Source organism: Saimiri boliviensis, chromosome 19 (assembly GCF_048565385.1).
Source record: "Saimiri boliviensis isolate mSaiBol1 chromosome 19, mSaiBol1.pri, whole genome shotgun sequence".
Classification (NCBI taxonomy): domain Eukaryota; kingdom Metazoa; phylum Chordata; class Mammalia; order Primates; family Cebidae; genus Saimiri; species Saimiri boliviensis.
In genome coordinates, this window is record NC_133467.1 from 3,028,336 (window position 1) to 3,043,501 (window position 15,166).

At 34.1% G+C, this 15,166-nt stretch overlaps 1 protein-coding gene across 3 annotated transcripts in view; it reads right to left on the bottom strand.

Moving 5' to 3' along the window:
* Window positions 1–388: 388 nt before the first annotated feature.
* RO60 (Ro60, Y RNA binding protein) overlaps window positions 389–15,166 on the bottom strand; it is a 29,784-nt gene continuing 15,006 nt past the window's right edge. For all 3 annotated transcript variants that reach the window (XM_039459925.2, XM_074390084.1, XM_074390083.1), the window contains exons 4-9: window positions 14,857–15,003; window positions 14,433–14,570; window positions 10,899–11,015; window positions 9,814–9,927; window positions 9,098–9,244; window positions 389–7,185 (exon numbers count right to left, since the gene is read on the bottom strand). In XM_039459925.2, the coding sequence (XP_039315859.2) occupies window positions 7,033–7,185; window positions 9,098–9,244; window positions 9,814–9,927; window positions 10,899–11,015; window positions 14,433–14,570; window positions 14,857–15,003 (816 nt within the window). In that variant the 3' untranslated portion in view covers window positions 389–7,032. The remainder of the gene's footprint in view (window positions 7,186–9,097; window positions 9,245–9,813; window positions 9,928–10,898; window positions 11,016–14,432; window positions 14,571–14,856; window positions 15,004–15,166) is intronic.

The window sequence follows — 15,166 nt, forward strand, 5'->3', positions numbered from 1 at the left end:
TTAGAACTTTTCAGAAAATTTTTATGGGAATTGAGAGAAAAATTTCTGCAAATTGGCACTGAAACAATGTTTTTATTTGCATAGCTGACTTTTTGTGTTTGCATGATGATTTTATCAAAGGCAACTTTGAGTAGACTGTTTCACAAAAGAATCCTATTTTAAAACAATAATTTGTGTTTTGATTCAATCTAATCATTTTGTTATAACTTCATATACTTTAATTAAATAGTACTTACATAAAATTAGATACATTAAAAGGTCGATGTTAGTTATCAAAACTTAAATTTTATCTTGTTCAAATAAAAAAATTACTAAAGGCCTTAGATTTTATAAGGCATATTATAACCTTAAAATTTATATTTCTTGAAAGAAATAGAAAGACACTTAGTTAATGTGCATAGAGTTTATTTGGTACATCTATCAATTTTTACAGTAACTGACCAGCGACAGTTCACACAGTGTCCACCTGCACTCCATGTCTAAAATGATTGATTTAGTAGGGTATTTTGCAAGACTAGAAAGGAGAGAAAGTAAAGATTTCACAGTATTGGTGAAAACTGTTTTTATCATGAAACAAATGTAATACATTAATATATTCATTCATTCCCTATTAGAAAACAGCAAAACTACATTGTTAGGTAGATTATTTACAGTGAAAACTTGGAAGACTTGACAAAGCATCGGTTAGTTTATCAACAGACCTAGGAGGCTCCCTGTCCCCCCCTGCAGGGTCCTTTCCTTGCAAATGAAATATATTTTACAAACCTTTAAGCACCAGATTGACAATTTAAAGTTTTCTTTCAGTTTTATAACATATTCCTGCTTTGAAAGGCAAAGTGATTATAAAAATGTGAATGTAATTAAACAAATCACTGGCCTGGAAACTTTTTATTGCAATAGTCTTTATGTTTTACTACTATATTCACTTTTTGGAATGAATTTGCATGTAGGCTTAAAATTGTCTTGAAAAATCCCCTTAAAAAATTAATCATTTTTGGAACTGTACAACTGCATTTTCATTCATAGTGTTAAGTATGCAACTTGGTCCTTGGAGGTCATGTTATAAAGTCCAGTGTGCTGGATAATTTGTTATACAAAACAATAAAAAACCTTAAACTATCACAAAATATTACTGATGTTAACAGTCATGTATGTGTAACACAATCAGTGTACCTAGATTTTCCTGTTAATGGATGTTTATATTACCAACGTACAATCAGGTTTTAAAACTTAATACTTAAATTTCCATTCACTATGTAAACCTAAAAGCTCTAAAAGACCCTTTGAGTTCTGTACTTTAGAAACATTAGAACACTATTAAGGCATTATTTAAACAGACCCCAAGGAAAGTAACTAGTTATGCCTGAATTACAGAGCAAGTCATATTTTAAGGCAGTCAGAAGGTTCCGTTTTTCACTTTAAGGCTCTTGCATACTTAAGTTTATTCTATGTAGACATTATTCTGTGTAATTTGTTCATCAAATAGTTATAGAAATCAAAGCCTTTATATAAAGCAAATGGACAGTTTAGGACTAGATTATAGTATTCTACTCCCCACTGGTTTTTATAAAAGATGATTCTTACATCTCATCCTTTTGGAAATTTCATTATCAGAAGCTGGCAACAAAAGGAAAAACATGTAACTCACACACATGACAAAAGTTATGCCCAGTCATGCCATACCAAATATAGAGAGTTGATATTCAGAGTAACAGTGCAACAAAAACGCTTTTCCTTGATTACTACTTATTAATTGTGTAAGATTTTAAATCTAATTTAGCTATGTATGGATTCTACATCGTTTACATTACAAATAAAGCCAAGTTTCAGTATGTTTGTTGATATAATATTCCATCAGTTGTATCTGGTAATGATATGTAAAATCGCAGGGTTTTAATTTCATTCACTGTCCTTACCCACATACCCATTAAGTGAAACCAGCAGACATATAGCTAATTTACTATTTCCTTGGTTCAAGCATAGATTCTAATGTCTAAAAGTGCATAAATTTAAACATTTTAAAATGAAAAATATCATTTGTTGATAAAATTAACATGGTACACGGTATGGCTAAATAACATAGAACCAAAGGGAAAAATCGTTTTAGGATGAGAAAGTCAGCTTTTGTATATTTTTGTTGTATATGTAAATTCATTCTCACTGAAAATCATCTTAATTTCCGCAATATAATTTTGTAAGATGTTCTCACTAGTTTGTTTCTTTCTACTACTTTCCAATATAACTTGGTATTTTCACGGTTTAAGAAAACGTGCCATTTATTAGAATTTTATTCAAACAGTATGCTTAACTACACGATTAGTTTTATACATGAAAAATATTACCTTCGAATTAAATTTTAACTTCATAATTTTGAAAAAAGCAAAAAAAAGTACCAGTTAAAAAAAAGCCCCTTGTAAATATGTTATTTATGAGACTTTTTATGCCACAAGCCATGTATCTCTGTATGTGCTCAGTGAAATATTTTGACAATAGTCTTTATAAAATTATCAAAGGCAAGCACTGAAAAATCTATTTTGTGAAGAAATAATCAGTTAATTATTTTTCTAAGAGTGCTTATATAGTAAGCACTTACATTTTCAACATAGCTAGATAACATTTATAATTACAAACAAAGGCTGAATAACTGATCTTAAAGGCCAACAGAATTTCTGCAAACATCTAATATAAAAGTTATATAATATAATTTGGTTTGGGGAAGAGACTGAATCAATCTATTTAATATTCCAAGAAGCCTGCCTATTAGTAGGTCGAAAAAAAAAAAACGATCCTATACTTGTATGAACCAAAAAGCAATCTGCAAAAGGTTCATCCCAAACCTATATGCATGTGACTTTGCTGTCATCCATTTTATTATCCAGATAGAGAAGGACTAGAGAAAAGAGGACAGAAATGTAAGAAAGGAATTTTAAACGAAAAAAAAAAAGGTAGAAAAGTAATCGGAATTCCAACAAATATGAGATGAGGAAAGAGACATCAAGGAAACACTAAATAAAATCCATTCAGTATATACAATTAATTTCATAGATTAACCTGTCACTTTTTTTTTCAAATTCTTTCTTGTGCACGTTTACACTGAATGCCATGTGACATTTCTCCAGAGGAGATACTGCCTTAACAATCACTTCAAACCTGTGGTATGTAAGACTAGAATTTTTCATTTTTGATCACCTAACATCATATATACCTAGTAGTATCAGTTACCAAGAAATTTGTTATTTGTGGCTACAATAGGTCAAAATGAAAGAGGTCCAACAAAACATTACAATGATCTGGCCTTTAGTTATTGTTTAGGGATAGCTTTACTGTACTTTTAAAGGTGTTTCTCATTTAATTGTAAGACCTTCAAATTTACTCAAGAATTCTACCTTATCTTTCCAAATTTCATTGTTTCTATAAAACCTAGAAAATAAGAAAAAAAATTCCCTGATGAAAATGGTATTTTACTATTTGTAGGTTTACTGGTTACTTTAAAAGATTAAGAGAATGTTTGTTGGCTGGGTGCAGTGGCTCGTGTCTCTAATCTCAGCACTTTAGGAGGCTGAGGCCAGCCTGGGCAATGTAATGAGACATTGTCTCTACAAAAATTTAAAAAAAAAAAAAAAAAAAAAAAAGCCAGCCTGATAGTGCACACTTGTGGTCCCGGCTACTTGGGAGGATCACTTGAGCCCGGGAGGTCAAGGCTGCAGTGAGCTGTGATCATGCCACTCCAGCCTGGGTGACAGAGTGAGCCTGTCTCAAATAAAAAAAAGTTTGGAAACAGCATTTCCTCACTTAAGAGTATGAACTTGTTTTTCTAGATCTATCCAAGAAGATCTTAGACTTGAAATACATTTTTTCTCTTTCTTCAATAGAGAATAATGACTTCTTGGGTAATACTTTAGCTGTGAAAATTTTCCTTCTAAATTTTTCCACCCGGAACAGGAATGTTTTAAAAAATTATTGGGCCTATTGAGCTATATTTCTAAAACATTGCTTTCAAAACACATATTAACAGGAATGTTTTTAACAAAAAAGAAAGAAGAATTCTAACTTGTATTGCGAGCCCTCTTCCCAGTTTCGATTTTTATATAAATATTAAATCACTGATTATTCTATGATCTAAGCACAGATATGTTACCTTTTAAAGATAAAAAAATCGAATCACTTAGGTTAAATTGGTTGTCTACAGTCACACAGTAAGTTAGATAAAAGCAAAGGAGTTTCCAAAGGGTAACACTAAATTCCATTCACTAGCATCTCGCCTTACTAACACTCTCATAAAATAGGTACTAAATAATGTAAGTATTAATAAATGGAATTTCCAAGAACTTTCAACTAATAAAGGGTGGGACTATAAGACTAGTTTGTTTTGCTAATTACAACTGTATCCTGGAACTATTTACATATTACCTAGGAAATAAAGTTTGTTTATTCTTGTAGGGTTTTTTTTTTAAAGCAGTATTTTCCCAAATATAAACTTAAGAGTAATCCTAAAAGTAGAATTCAGGAAATAAAAAACTTGTTTATCACACCAGTACATTTTATTCATAATGAGGTAAAGTTTTTATTTTTTTCTCTATATATGTAGATATATATAGCAACACAGGTTAATTGGGCTTGAAGATCACTATGAATTACAAAATTATACAAGTTCCCAATTCTACTTGCCTACTCCTAAAGCAATCATATATCTACACACTATTTCCTAATAACCAAACAAGGTGAAAGTCTTAAAAAATTCTGTTTCATCCTTTGCTTTTCTGCGACCATGTGTCCCATGTTGTGGGGAAAGAAATTCTGCCATAGAAATGAAGAGACCAAGATTCCTAGGTCGTACTACTTCAGAATCACACTCTGTGTTGGACCTCAGCTCTCTAACAAAAATTTAAAAATCAGCTTTTAGGTTTTAAGGTTTCTTTCAGCTCTAATGTGCATGATTTGAAAAGTTACTTTCTGTGGTAGCTTCTCCTACTTTTTCTTTCTTAAATGTTACCATAGTCCATTTAATTAGACCTACCTAAATATTTCAAAGAGGTCATATCCATCGAGTCTTGTATCCTTGATGGATTTAATATTAACTCATAGATATATTTGTCTAAAAGCATTATGGAAATAGGTAATATATTTTTGTGCCATATTGAACTGAAGGTAATACTTTTTTGTACTATAACATTTCTATTAAGAATAAAATGATCATGTTATAATTTTTAAGATCTTGGGTTTAAAAGAATTCAAGAACTATTATATAATTCTGTTAGATTCTTTAAACTTTAAATTCAATCTGAACATAATATTTTAATGTATCAAAAGTAGCTAATATGTTCAGTTCAATGCTTGACAGAGGGTTAAAAACATGAACATTATCAGAAGCAATGCGTATCTGAGTGGGGATGGGGGTGCTATGAGCTTTGCTGACCAAAAATATCTCAGGTAAATCACACTTAAGAACTGCTACCAGTCGCCTTGAAGGAATGGGTACGTATCAGAACCGGCATTAATATATCAAATAAATTTAAAAGGGAACATTTTCTTATTCTCAGAGCCCTAATTTCACATAAAACAGAAGAAAATATGTACAGAAATACTCATACTACTAAAGTCCCCCTGTCCCAAAAAAGATAAAATCTCTACCCCCAAGCACCTAAAAGGCTTATAATTTACATTAACTACAGTTTAACGTTTCACATAACAGCCTGAAGGATCTTATAAACCCTCAGTAAATCTTCAACTAATATTTAGCAAAGAAGTATGCAGACAAGTTTCATGTGTAAGCTATCTCAGACGACCATAATAAAATTATGAGCAAAGATAATGGGATTTCAACAGATTATTTTAATGTTAAACCTCACAATGAAAGGTACTTTCTCAAGAAAATAATGCACTTTAGTGTAACGAAAAGTTTAATACATAACAAATAATATTGAAAACAAAATTCCTAGTGACTGGTTAGCTGGTAATACGCTACTCAAAAATTGTCTTTCAAACCTAATGGACCTAGATTGCTTTATTATTTCTTGACATTATCAAATAATATTTTGCCACAAAATGAATAATGGGCAGAGAGGCCATGTATACAATTTAAAAATATTGACTAAAAAACCAGTTAAAACTAATTTAAACAAATTTTATTTTAAAAATAAGGAAAAAGCTAATCTGGTTATAGTTGAGATTTTAATTGCTATACTTTGTGAATGAGGGAGTTAAATGCTTGAAACATTTTATATTATTTTCACTTGTTTATAAAAAAAGTGTGAGACTACATCTGGCTATGTTGTTATAATTCAGAGGAAAAGCATTATCAAGTCACACCCCTTGCAACAATAAAATATAACAAAGCCAAAAAAACAAAAAAACAAAAAAAACAAAAAAGCAAACCAAATAGAATTCCTCAGCTAACACAAACTTGAGTCTATTCTCAGGGGTTGCCATGATGTTTCTGATTAATGGTAACGTATTCTACAAGTGCAAATAAAATATCTTTTTCATTGAATAAGAAAGCTGTTATTTGTTACCTCAGAAAACTCTGAAAAGAATTTGTAAAACTCATTCATAATTTAACCAAATGTCTTGGTTTTTTTTTTACCCCCTTTGTATAAAAGTTACAGATGAGTTTCATATTCCATCACAGTTACATGGTCTAGTGCATTTCGGAGTATTTGGACATTATCAAAGCTGTCCTTTCCCAATGAAAACATGTAAGAAAACATTAAGCACTTTGAAATAAGTGACATGATGTGGAATCACACTTTTTGCTCTTACCTCTTTTAAATACACATATATTATTTAACAAAGCAAAACTATTTTACAGTTTCTATTAATAAAAAGTTCTCTATTAGAGGAAACTACAGTATCCTGAAGCTATTTCCCCATCTTATTTTTTGTTCTTTTCTTTCTTTTTGGAAAGGTATCTTTCCATTAAGCACATACTATACCATCATCATTCATTTGATGGGGGTTTGCTGGCAAGTAGCTGTATATTTTTAGTGCGATCACTGATGGCAATGGATCTCTGGTTTGTGCTGCTCCTTATGTTTAAATCACATCTAATGTGAAATTTCGAATTACATCCAGAGCTCCAGTATCAAAGCCACACATATCCAACATGCCTCTATCATCTGGGTCTGCAATGGTAAAACCATTTGATGTCATTCCACAAACAATCAATTTAGCTGGAATATCCATTTTCTGTAGAAAAGACCGAAATACGTATTAAAAACATGTATGTAAGGAAAAGCAAAATACTTCCAAAATCAAAACACTTTAACATTTCTCTACCACAGGTTTTTGATTAAAAAGTCATTTTTTTGGGGGGGGGGGTGGCCATCTTTTAGGCTAGAATATGTGAGTTTTAAAAGAATGGACAAAAAAATTAACAATCTGCCTGAAATTTCTATTTCTCTCATCAACAACTTTACTTATTCTCTATGCTACAGAGTATATTACCGAGCAGCCTAGGCACTTTGTACTTAAAAAACCTGACAGGGTATTAAGGGTGCCAGATATTTTTATCAGCATATCAAATGCTGGGACAGAGTATATGAATATATATAAATATAAGGAAGTATCTCTCTGGGATTATCAACTTTTGGCTGATGACTTTGATATGTGTGATAATACGCACGTATCAACGTACCACGTAAGAACTTGTCTTCCACAGCTATATTTAAGGTTAAAATAATGGAGTTTCGAGAAAACCCAACTATCACTGAATGTATACTACGTAAGAAACCACAACGAACTCTTTAAATAATACATCTAACATGATTGTTAAAACAACTCTAACAGGTAAATTCTATTACCTTATTATGATGTAGATCAATTAAATAATTTGCTCAGGTCCACACAGAGTAAGAGAAAGACTCCGGAAGTACAAGCAGACAGTCTTTACATTCTATCCTGGTTGGGCAGTTCCTCATGGCTGTAATCTCAGTGGTTTTGGAGGCCAAGATAGGAGAACTGCTTGATCCCCGGATTTTCAACTTACAGTAAGCTACTATGATAGCACCACTGCACTCCAGCCTCGATGATGGAGACCACATCTCTTAAAAAAAAAATCTATTCCCTCACTTGCAGCTTTCAAACTTAAGCCTGCATCAGAATCCTCTGGAGGGCTTGTTAAAACACAGTCCCAACCTCAGAGTTTCTGATTCAGCAGGTCTCTGATGGGTCCTAGGAATTTGCATTTCTAATAAGGTCACAGGTGATGCTAAGACTGCAGTAGGGAAACCGCACTTTGAGAACCACTACTCTTCATCAACAAGTTCTATTTCTACTTCTAGTCACACTAGCCATATTTTAAGGGTTCAAAAGTCCTATGTGACTAGTAGCTACCCATATTGAAGAGTTGAAGATTTATGTCATTTCAGAAAGCTCAACTGGAGGATACCGATTAGAACACAGATACGTCCATAAAACGTAGAGCATAGATTATAGCCTTAATTTTATGTAATCCTTTTGCCCTTTTGAAAAACTCATTAACAATATTTTCAATTTTTCAAAGAGCACACTGAATTATTTTTAAAAACTTAACAGTTAAGGTAAAACAAATATTCTGGTTATTCAAAAATACCGTCTGCAAAGGATATTCTTAGTAATGCTTAGCAAGAGAAACTGGTTAAAGTAAATTATATATGTGTAACCAATACTTATTTTAAGTACTGCTGAGTCTGTAACAAACATTGCCTCCTATACGAGATACAGAACTACTTGCAGTAACATTTTTTGAAAAACCCTAAGTGAATAAGAATCAACCTATGGCCAGGTGTGGTAGCTGATGCTGGTAATCCAAGCACTTTGGGAAGCGGAAGCCGAAGCTGGAGAATCGCTTGAGCCGAGTTTGAGACCAGCCCAGGCAACGTGGTGAAACCCCATCTCTACAGAAATTTAGCTAGATGTGATGGCATGCTCCTTTAGTCCCAGCTACTTGGGAAGCTGTGGTGGGAGAATCACTTGAGCCTGGGAGATTGAAGTTGCAGTGAGCTATGACTGAGCCACTGCACTCCAGCCTCAGCAACAGAGCGAGGTCTGTCTCAAAACAAAAACCAGCCAAGTATGAAAATATTATTTGGGTGAGGAACCATATTAGAATTTGTTTTACCTTTCGATAGTCCCTCAGAGCAATAGCAGGATGGACACTTCCAGCAAAGGTCTCATTATCAGTGAATACAATGAAGACATCAGCAGGTGTGTTTGTCTTCTGAGCCCAGATCATTGGAAGAGAGCAATCAGTTCCACCTGCTGGGATCTAGCTCAGAACGAAAGCATGAATAATAAAACAAATCCTTAAAAATACTAGTCTTTACAATATCATTTTGTTTAGCAACAATATATACAGCCTTCCCAAAGCCGGCATATATATTTTTTGTTTTTGTGCTTGTCATGAGAAAATTGAGACAAAAAAATTTTGTTCTCACAGATTAATACAATACATGACATCAAAATAAAATCATTATATATGTTATGTAAACTTAAAAAACACAGCTTCTGGGCTGGGTGCGGTGGCTCACACCTGTAATCCCAGCACTTTCAGAGGCTGAGGTGGGCAGATCATGAGGTCAGATCAAGACCATCCTGGCTAACATGATGAAACCCCATCTCTACTAAAATACAAAAAATTAGCTAGGTGTGGTGGCGCACACCTGTAGTCCCAGCTACTTGAGAGGCTGAAGCAGGGGAATTGCTTGAACCCGAGGCAGAGGCTGCAGTGAGCCAAGATTCCACCACTGCACTCCAACCTGGTGACAGGGTAAGACTCCGTCTTTAAAAACAAAACAAAACAAAACAAAAACAAACCCCACACACGCAGCTTCTTACCTGACTCATAGCCATTAAGACCTGTTGTAAGGTCATATCTGTAGTCACTGGACATGGTACCATTTCATCTGAAAAAGCAACTACGTAAGAATCTTTTTCTGTTCGTGTGACAACCTGAAAAATTCAATGGCAGTAATTTTCAGCAAATTTGAGGGGAAATATCGTATTTTGAATTTTATCCAACTTCACGTTTAAAAGAAACACTAAGGTAACTTTTTATCAGTGTGTTTTAGAACTATCCAGGAACAGTAGTACAGCTTTCAGAGTACCTTCACAAACAACTGGCTTTCACACTATCCTTTGAAGTACATACAGTAAATATTATTCTCATTTTATTAGATAAGAAATAAAGCCCCAGTAATGAAGCTAAAAAGTTTGCCTACGATTCATCTGTTTGTTATTCACTGGCAGTCAGGATAGAACTAAAGTCTCTAGACAATCCTGTTAGTTCCCAATCTTTTAAGCTTCATATCAGTAAATAAGCATTATCTTTAAAAAAATTTTGTTTTTTTGTTTTCATTTTCTTTAAGCATTATCTACTTCTTTAAAAAGCCATTAATATTTAATCTTTTGTTGTAGAAACTAAAATTTCTCTTCTGCCTGTTTTTTTTTTTTTTTTTTTGAGACGGAGTTTCGCTCTTGTTACCCAGGCTGGAGTGCAATGGCGCCATCTCGGCTCACCGCAACCTCCGCCTCCTGGGTTCAGGCAATTCTCCTGCCTCAGCCTCCTGAGTAGCTGGGATTACAGGCACGCACCACCATGCCCAGCTGATTTTTTGTATTTTTAGTAGAGACGGGGTTTCACCATGTTGACCAGGATGGTCTCGATCTCTTGACCTCGTGATCCACCCGCCTCGGCCTCCCAAAGTGCTGGGATTACAGGCTTGAGCCACCGCGCCCGGCCCCTGCCTGTTCTTTAGGCATACTTTTTCAACACACTTAACACTTTGGCTTTACACAAAAATGTGACAAGCTGAAATGACAGAAAAAAGTGAAAACATAATTCTTAATCATTATCCAACTTATAGTTGTGCTCTATAGTAAACATGTTTTTAGAGTGGCAAAATTGTCTTAGGTGTTCTCACCATGCACATTGCTGCAGCAACTGTACTAGCGTTGAGTATACTACCCAAAACTCTTTGGTTCATAGAAGCACTGACATCAACAGCTAGTAAGAAACGTTTTCCAGTTGGTTCAACTGTCTACAGCAAAAACAAAATAAAACAATCATTAAAAGCAATAACAAAAATTATAAGTAGACTCAATTTCTAAATCATATTTACTTGTCATCTTACATTAAAAAGACTCTAAGATAAAAGGCCTTCAGATTTTTGATATACCAATTGACAACTATTTTAAAATGCTCATCTGCTATAGCTGCTATGATTGAAAATTTAAAAATAATAAATAAAAATGCTTAGCTTTTAAAGGTAAAACAAAGGACATAACCTATTCAATAATTTTACTTAAAGAAGTTATCCTATTTTTAAAATCTTTACTCATTGAAGTAAAATCAGAATTTTTAGTAAGAAATTTTTATTGTGTTAAAATATAAATAACATTAATTTGACCTTTTTAACTATTTTTACAAATGTACAATTTTAAATGTACAATTCAGTGGCATTAAGCACGTTCACAATGTTGTGTAACTATCACCTCTATCTATTTCTAGAATGTTTTCATCATCCCAAATAGTACCTTTACCGATTAAATAATAACTCTCCATTCCCATGTCTCCCCCCCTCCCCCGGCAACTTCTATTCTATTTCTGTCTCTATAAATTTGCCTACTGTAGATACTTCAAATAATGGAATTCTACAATACTTGTCCTTGTTTGTGTGGCTTATTTTACATAGTATAATGTTTTCAAGGTTTATCCATGGTGTAGCACATATCAAACTTAATTCTTTTCTAAGGCTGAATAATATTCTATTGTATATACCACATTTTGTTTATCCATCTGCTGATGAACATCTGAGTATTTCATCAAAATCAGTTGTATTTCTATATACTACCAATGAACAATTCTAAAAAGAAAATTAAGAAAACGTTTGTTTACAGTAGCATCGAAAAGAATAAAAGAATACATTTAACTCTTGGCTACTGTGAATACTACTACTGTGAATATTGGTATACAAACAGCTGTTTGAATACCTATTTTAAATTTTTTTGGGTATATACCTAGAAATGGAATCGCTGGATGGTATGTTAAGTTTTATGTTTAACCTTTTGAGAACTGCCAAATTGTTTCCCGAAGAGGCTGCACTGTTTTACCATTTTACATTTCTACCAGAAATACATTAGAGTCCCAATTTCTCCACATCTTGCCCAATTCTTGTTTTCTGCTTTTTTTTATATTAGCTATCCAACTAGATGTGAAGTGGTATCATACTGTGGTTTGGATTTGCATTTCTCTGATTAATGATGTTTAGAGTATTTTTCATGTTTTTTTTTTTTTTTTGAGACAGAGTTTCATTCTTTTCTTTTTTTTTGAGACGGAGTTTCGCTCGTTACCCAGGCTGGAGTGCAATGGCGCGATCTCGGCTCACCGCAACCTCCGCCTCCTGGGTTCAGGCAATTCTCCTGCCTCAGCCTCCTGAGTAGCTGGGATTACAGGCACGTGCCACCATGCCCAGCTAATTTTTTGTATTTTTGGTAGAGACGGGGTTTCACCATGTTGACCAGCATGGTCTCGATCTCTTGACCCCGTGATCCACCCGCCTCGGCCTCCCAAAGTGCTGGGATTACAGGCTTGAGCCACCGCGCCCGGCCTTTACAACTGATTTTTTTATGTTTTGGTTTTATACTCTAACCTATGCTGAATTCATTTGTTAACTTTAGTAGTTTTGTGTGGGGTTTTTTTTAGGGTTTTCTAAACATGAGATCACGACATCTGAGGATAATTTTACTTCTTTCTTTCCAATTGTGATGTCTCTTATTATTTCATTTTCTAGCCTTACTACTAGAACTTCCAATACTATGTGGAATCAAAGTGGAAAAACTGGGCATCCTTGTGTTTTTCTTGATTTTAGGGAAAACTTTACAATCACTCACCATTATGACGTTAGCTATAGGGTATAAGCATTTTTTTTTAAATCTCTGGCCTTTATCATGATGAGGAAGTTCTTTCTACTCCCAGTTTATACAGTGGTTTTATTCTTTATCATGAAGGAATGCTGAAATTTGCCAATGCTTTTTCTGCATCAGTAAGATAACTATGTTGTTTTTGTCACTTCTGTTTTTTTTTTGAGACAGAGTTTCGCTCTCGTTACCCAGGCTGGAGTGCAATGGCGCGATCTCGGCTCACCGCAACCTCCGCCTCCTGGGTTCAGGCAATTCTCCTGCCTCAGCCTCCTGAGTAGCTGGGATTACAGGCACGCGCCACCACTCCCAGCTAATTTTTTGTATTTTTAGTAGAGACGGGGTTTCACCATGTTGACCAGGATGGTCCCGATCTCGACCTCGTGATCCAACCGCCTCGGCCTCCCAAAGTGCTGGGATTACAGGCTTGAGCCACGGTGCCTGGCCTTTGTCACTTAATTCTACTAATGTGATGTATTACATTGATTAGTTTTCATAGGTTGTACCATCCTTGCATGCTAGGGATAAGTATCATTTGGTTATGGTATATAACCCTTTTATTTTGCTGCTGAATTTGGTTGCTATTATTTTGTTATATAGCAAGATGTTTTAGTTTGTGTCTTTGATGTGAGATTTCCATTACTAAAAACTCATTTTTTCAATCAAGACTCATGAGCTCTATCTACCAATTAATGGGAAAAACAGAGGACCAAGTCAAAGAACCTGATAGGAATGCAAATTTCTAAAGTTAATGATATGGGTTGGATTTGTGTCTCCACACAAATCTTACGTTCAATTGTAATCCCCAGTGTTGAAGGTGGGACCTGGTGGGAGGTGAGTGGATCACGGGGGGCAGTTTCTAACAGTTTAGCACCACACCCCCACTTCTGCCATGATTGTTAATACGGTTTGGCTATGTCCCCACCCAAATCTCATCTTGAATTGTAGTTCCCATAATCCCCATGTGTCAAGGGTGGGACCAGGACCAGGTAGAGATAATTTAATCACAGGGGTGATTTCCCCTAAACTGTTCTTGTGATAGTGAATGAGTTCTCATGAGATCTGACAGTTTTTAAAGGAGCTTTTCTGCCTTTTGCTCGGCATTTCTTTCTGTCGACATGAAGAAGAATGTGTTTGCTTCCCCTTCTGCCATGACTGTAAGTTTCCCAAGACATCCTCAGAAGCAGGGCAGTAGCCACTGTGCTTCCTGTACAACCTGTAGAACCATGAGCCAATTAAACCTCTGTTCTTTATAAACTACTTAGTCTTGGTTACTTCTTTATAGCACTGAGAGAACAAATAGAATCAGTAACTTAAAAGTTACCAAAATGATCTTAGAATAACTAGTTGCTGCCCAAGGGTAAAGAGAAATACTTAAAAACTTATGATATTAATTATATACCCACTTCATATGAACTAAAGAAAAATGAATACCTAATTAAAAATGATTAAACTATTAATACTTCCTTTAAAATGTATTATTACAAAAGATATTAAACCTCGAGTCATTTGTTTTAAAACAAAAATCATATCACTACCTTAAATGTTTTATAAAAAGCAGCATCTAATGCTTTCAAAATTTCTTCATCAGGGCACCACTTCAATTTTCCTCTGAGCCCATGACCTGTCTTGTAAGTTTCTAATGCAATCAAAATATGAAATGGATGTATACGAGCCTAGAAACAAAAAAAAGGGCAGAAAGTATAAAGAAAATTTTAGCAAAAGATAGCGATTATGTATATTTGTTAGATTTTTGTTATTGTAGCCAACAATATTGTGTTATTGTATTTCATAAAAAAAGAGAAAAATGAAAATGTATTCAACTTACACTTAAGAGCCACAATACAATTCAATATGATAAATGTCTCAAAATACCTTAAAAATGCGCTGACTGCATTTCTAAAATTTAGGAGCCACTTTTTCAGTTAGTAGTAGCTAAGAAAGAACACTGATAATGCTTACCTTTTTTAATAGTTTTTCATTACACAGTTTTTCACATACTAGAGATACTTCTGAATTTCCCGGTTCAAGCAGTGAATTAGCAGTCATCTTTCCTAGATTCCTTAGTAATGCAGTAAGAGGCATTTCTTGTAACAAAGCCTTCCATACCTATTGCAGTAACATAGGTAGAAATATCAGGAATTATGGGAAAACAAATCAGTATAACATATCTGTATCAATAAATATTCATAATATACTCTCTGAGGCTTTCATTTGGGGTGCAGAGTACTTTCAGAATGAAAACTTGTCTAAGTCAAAGGCTTATCAAATA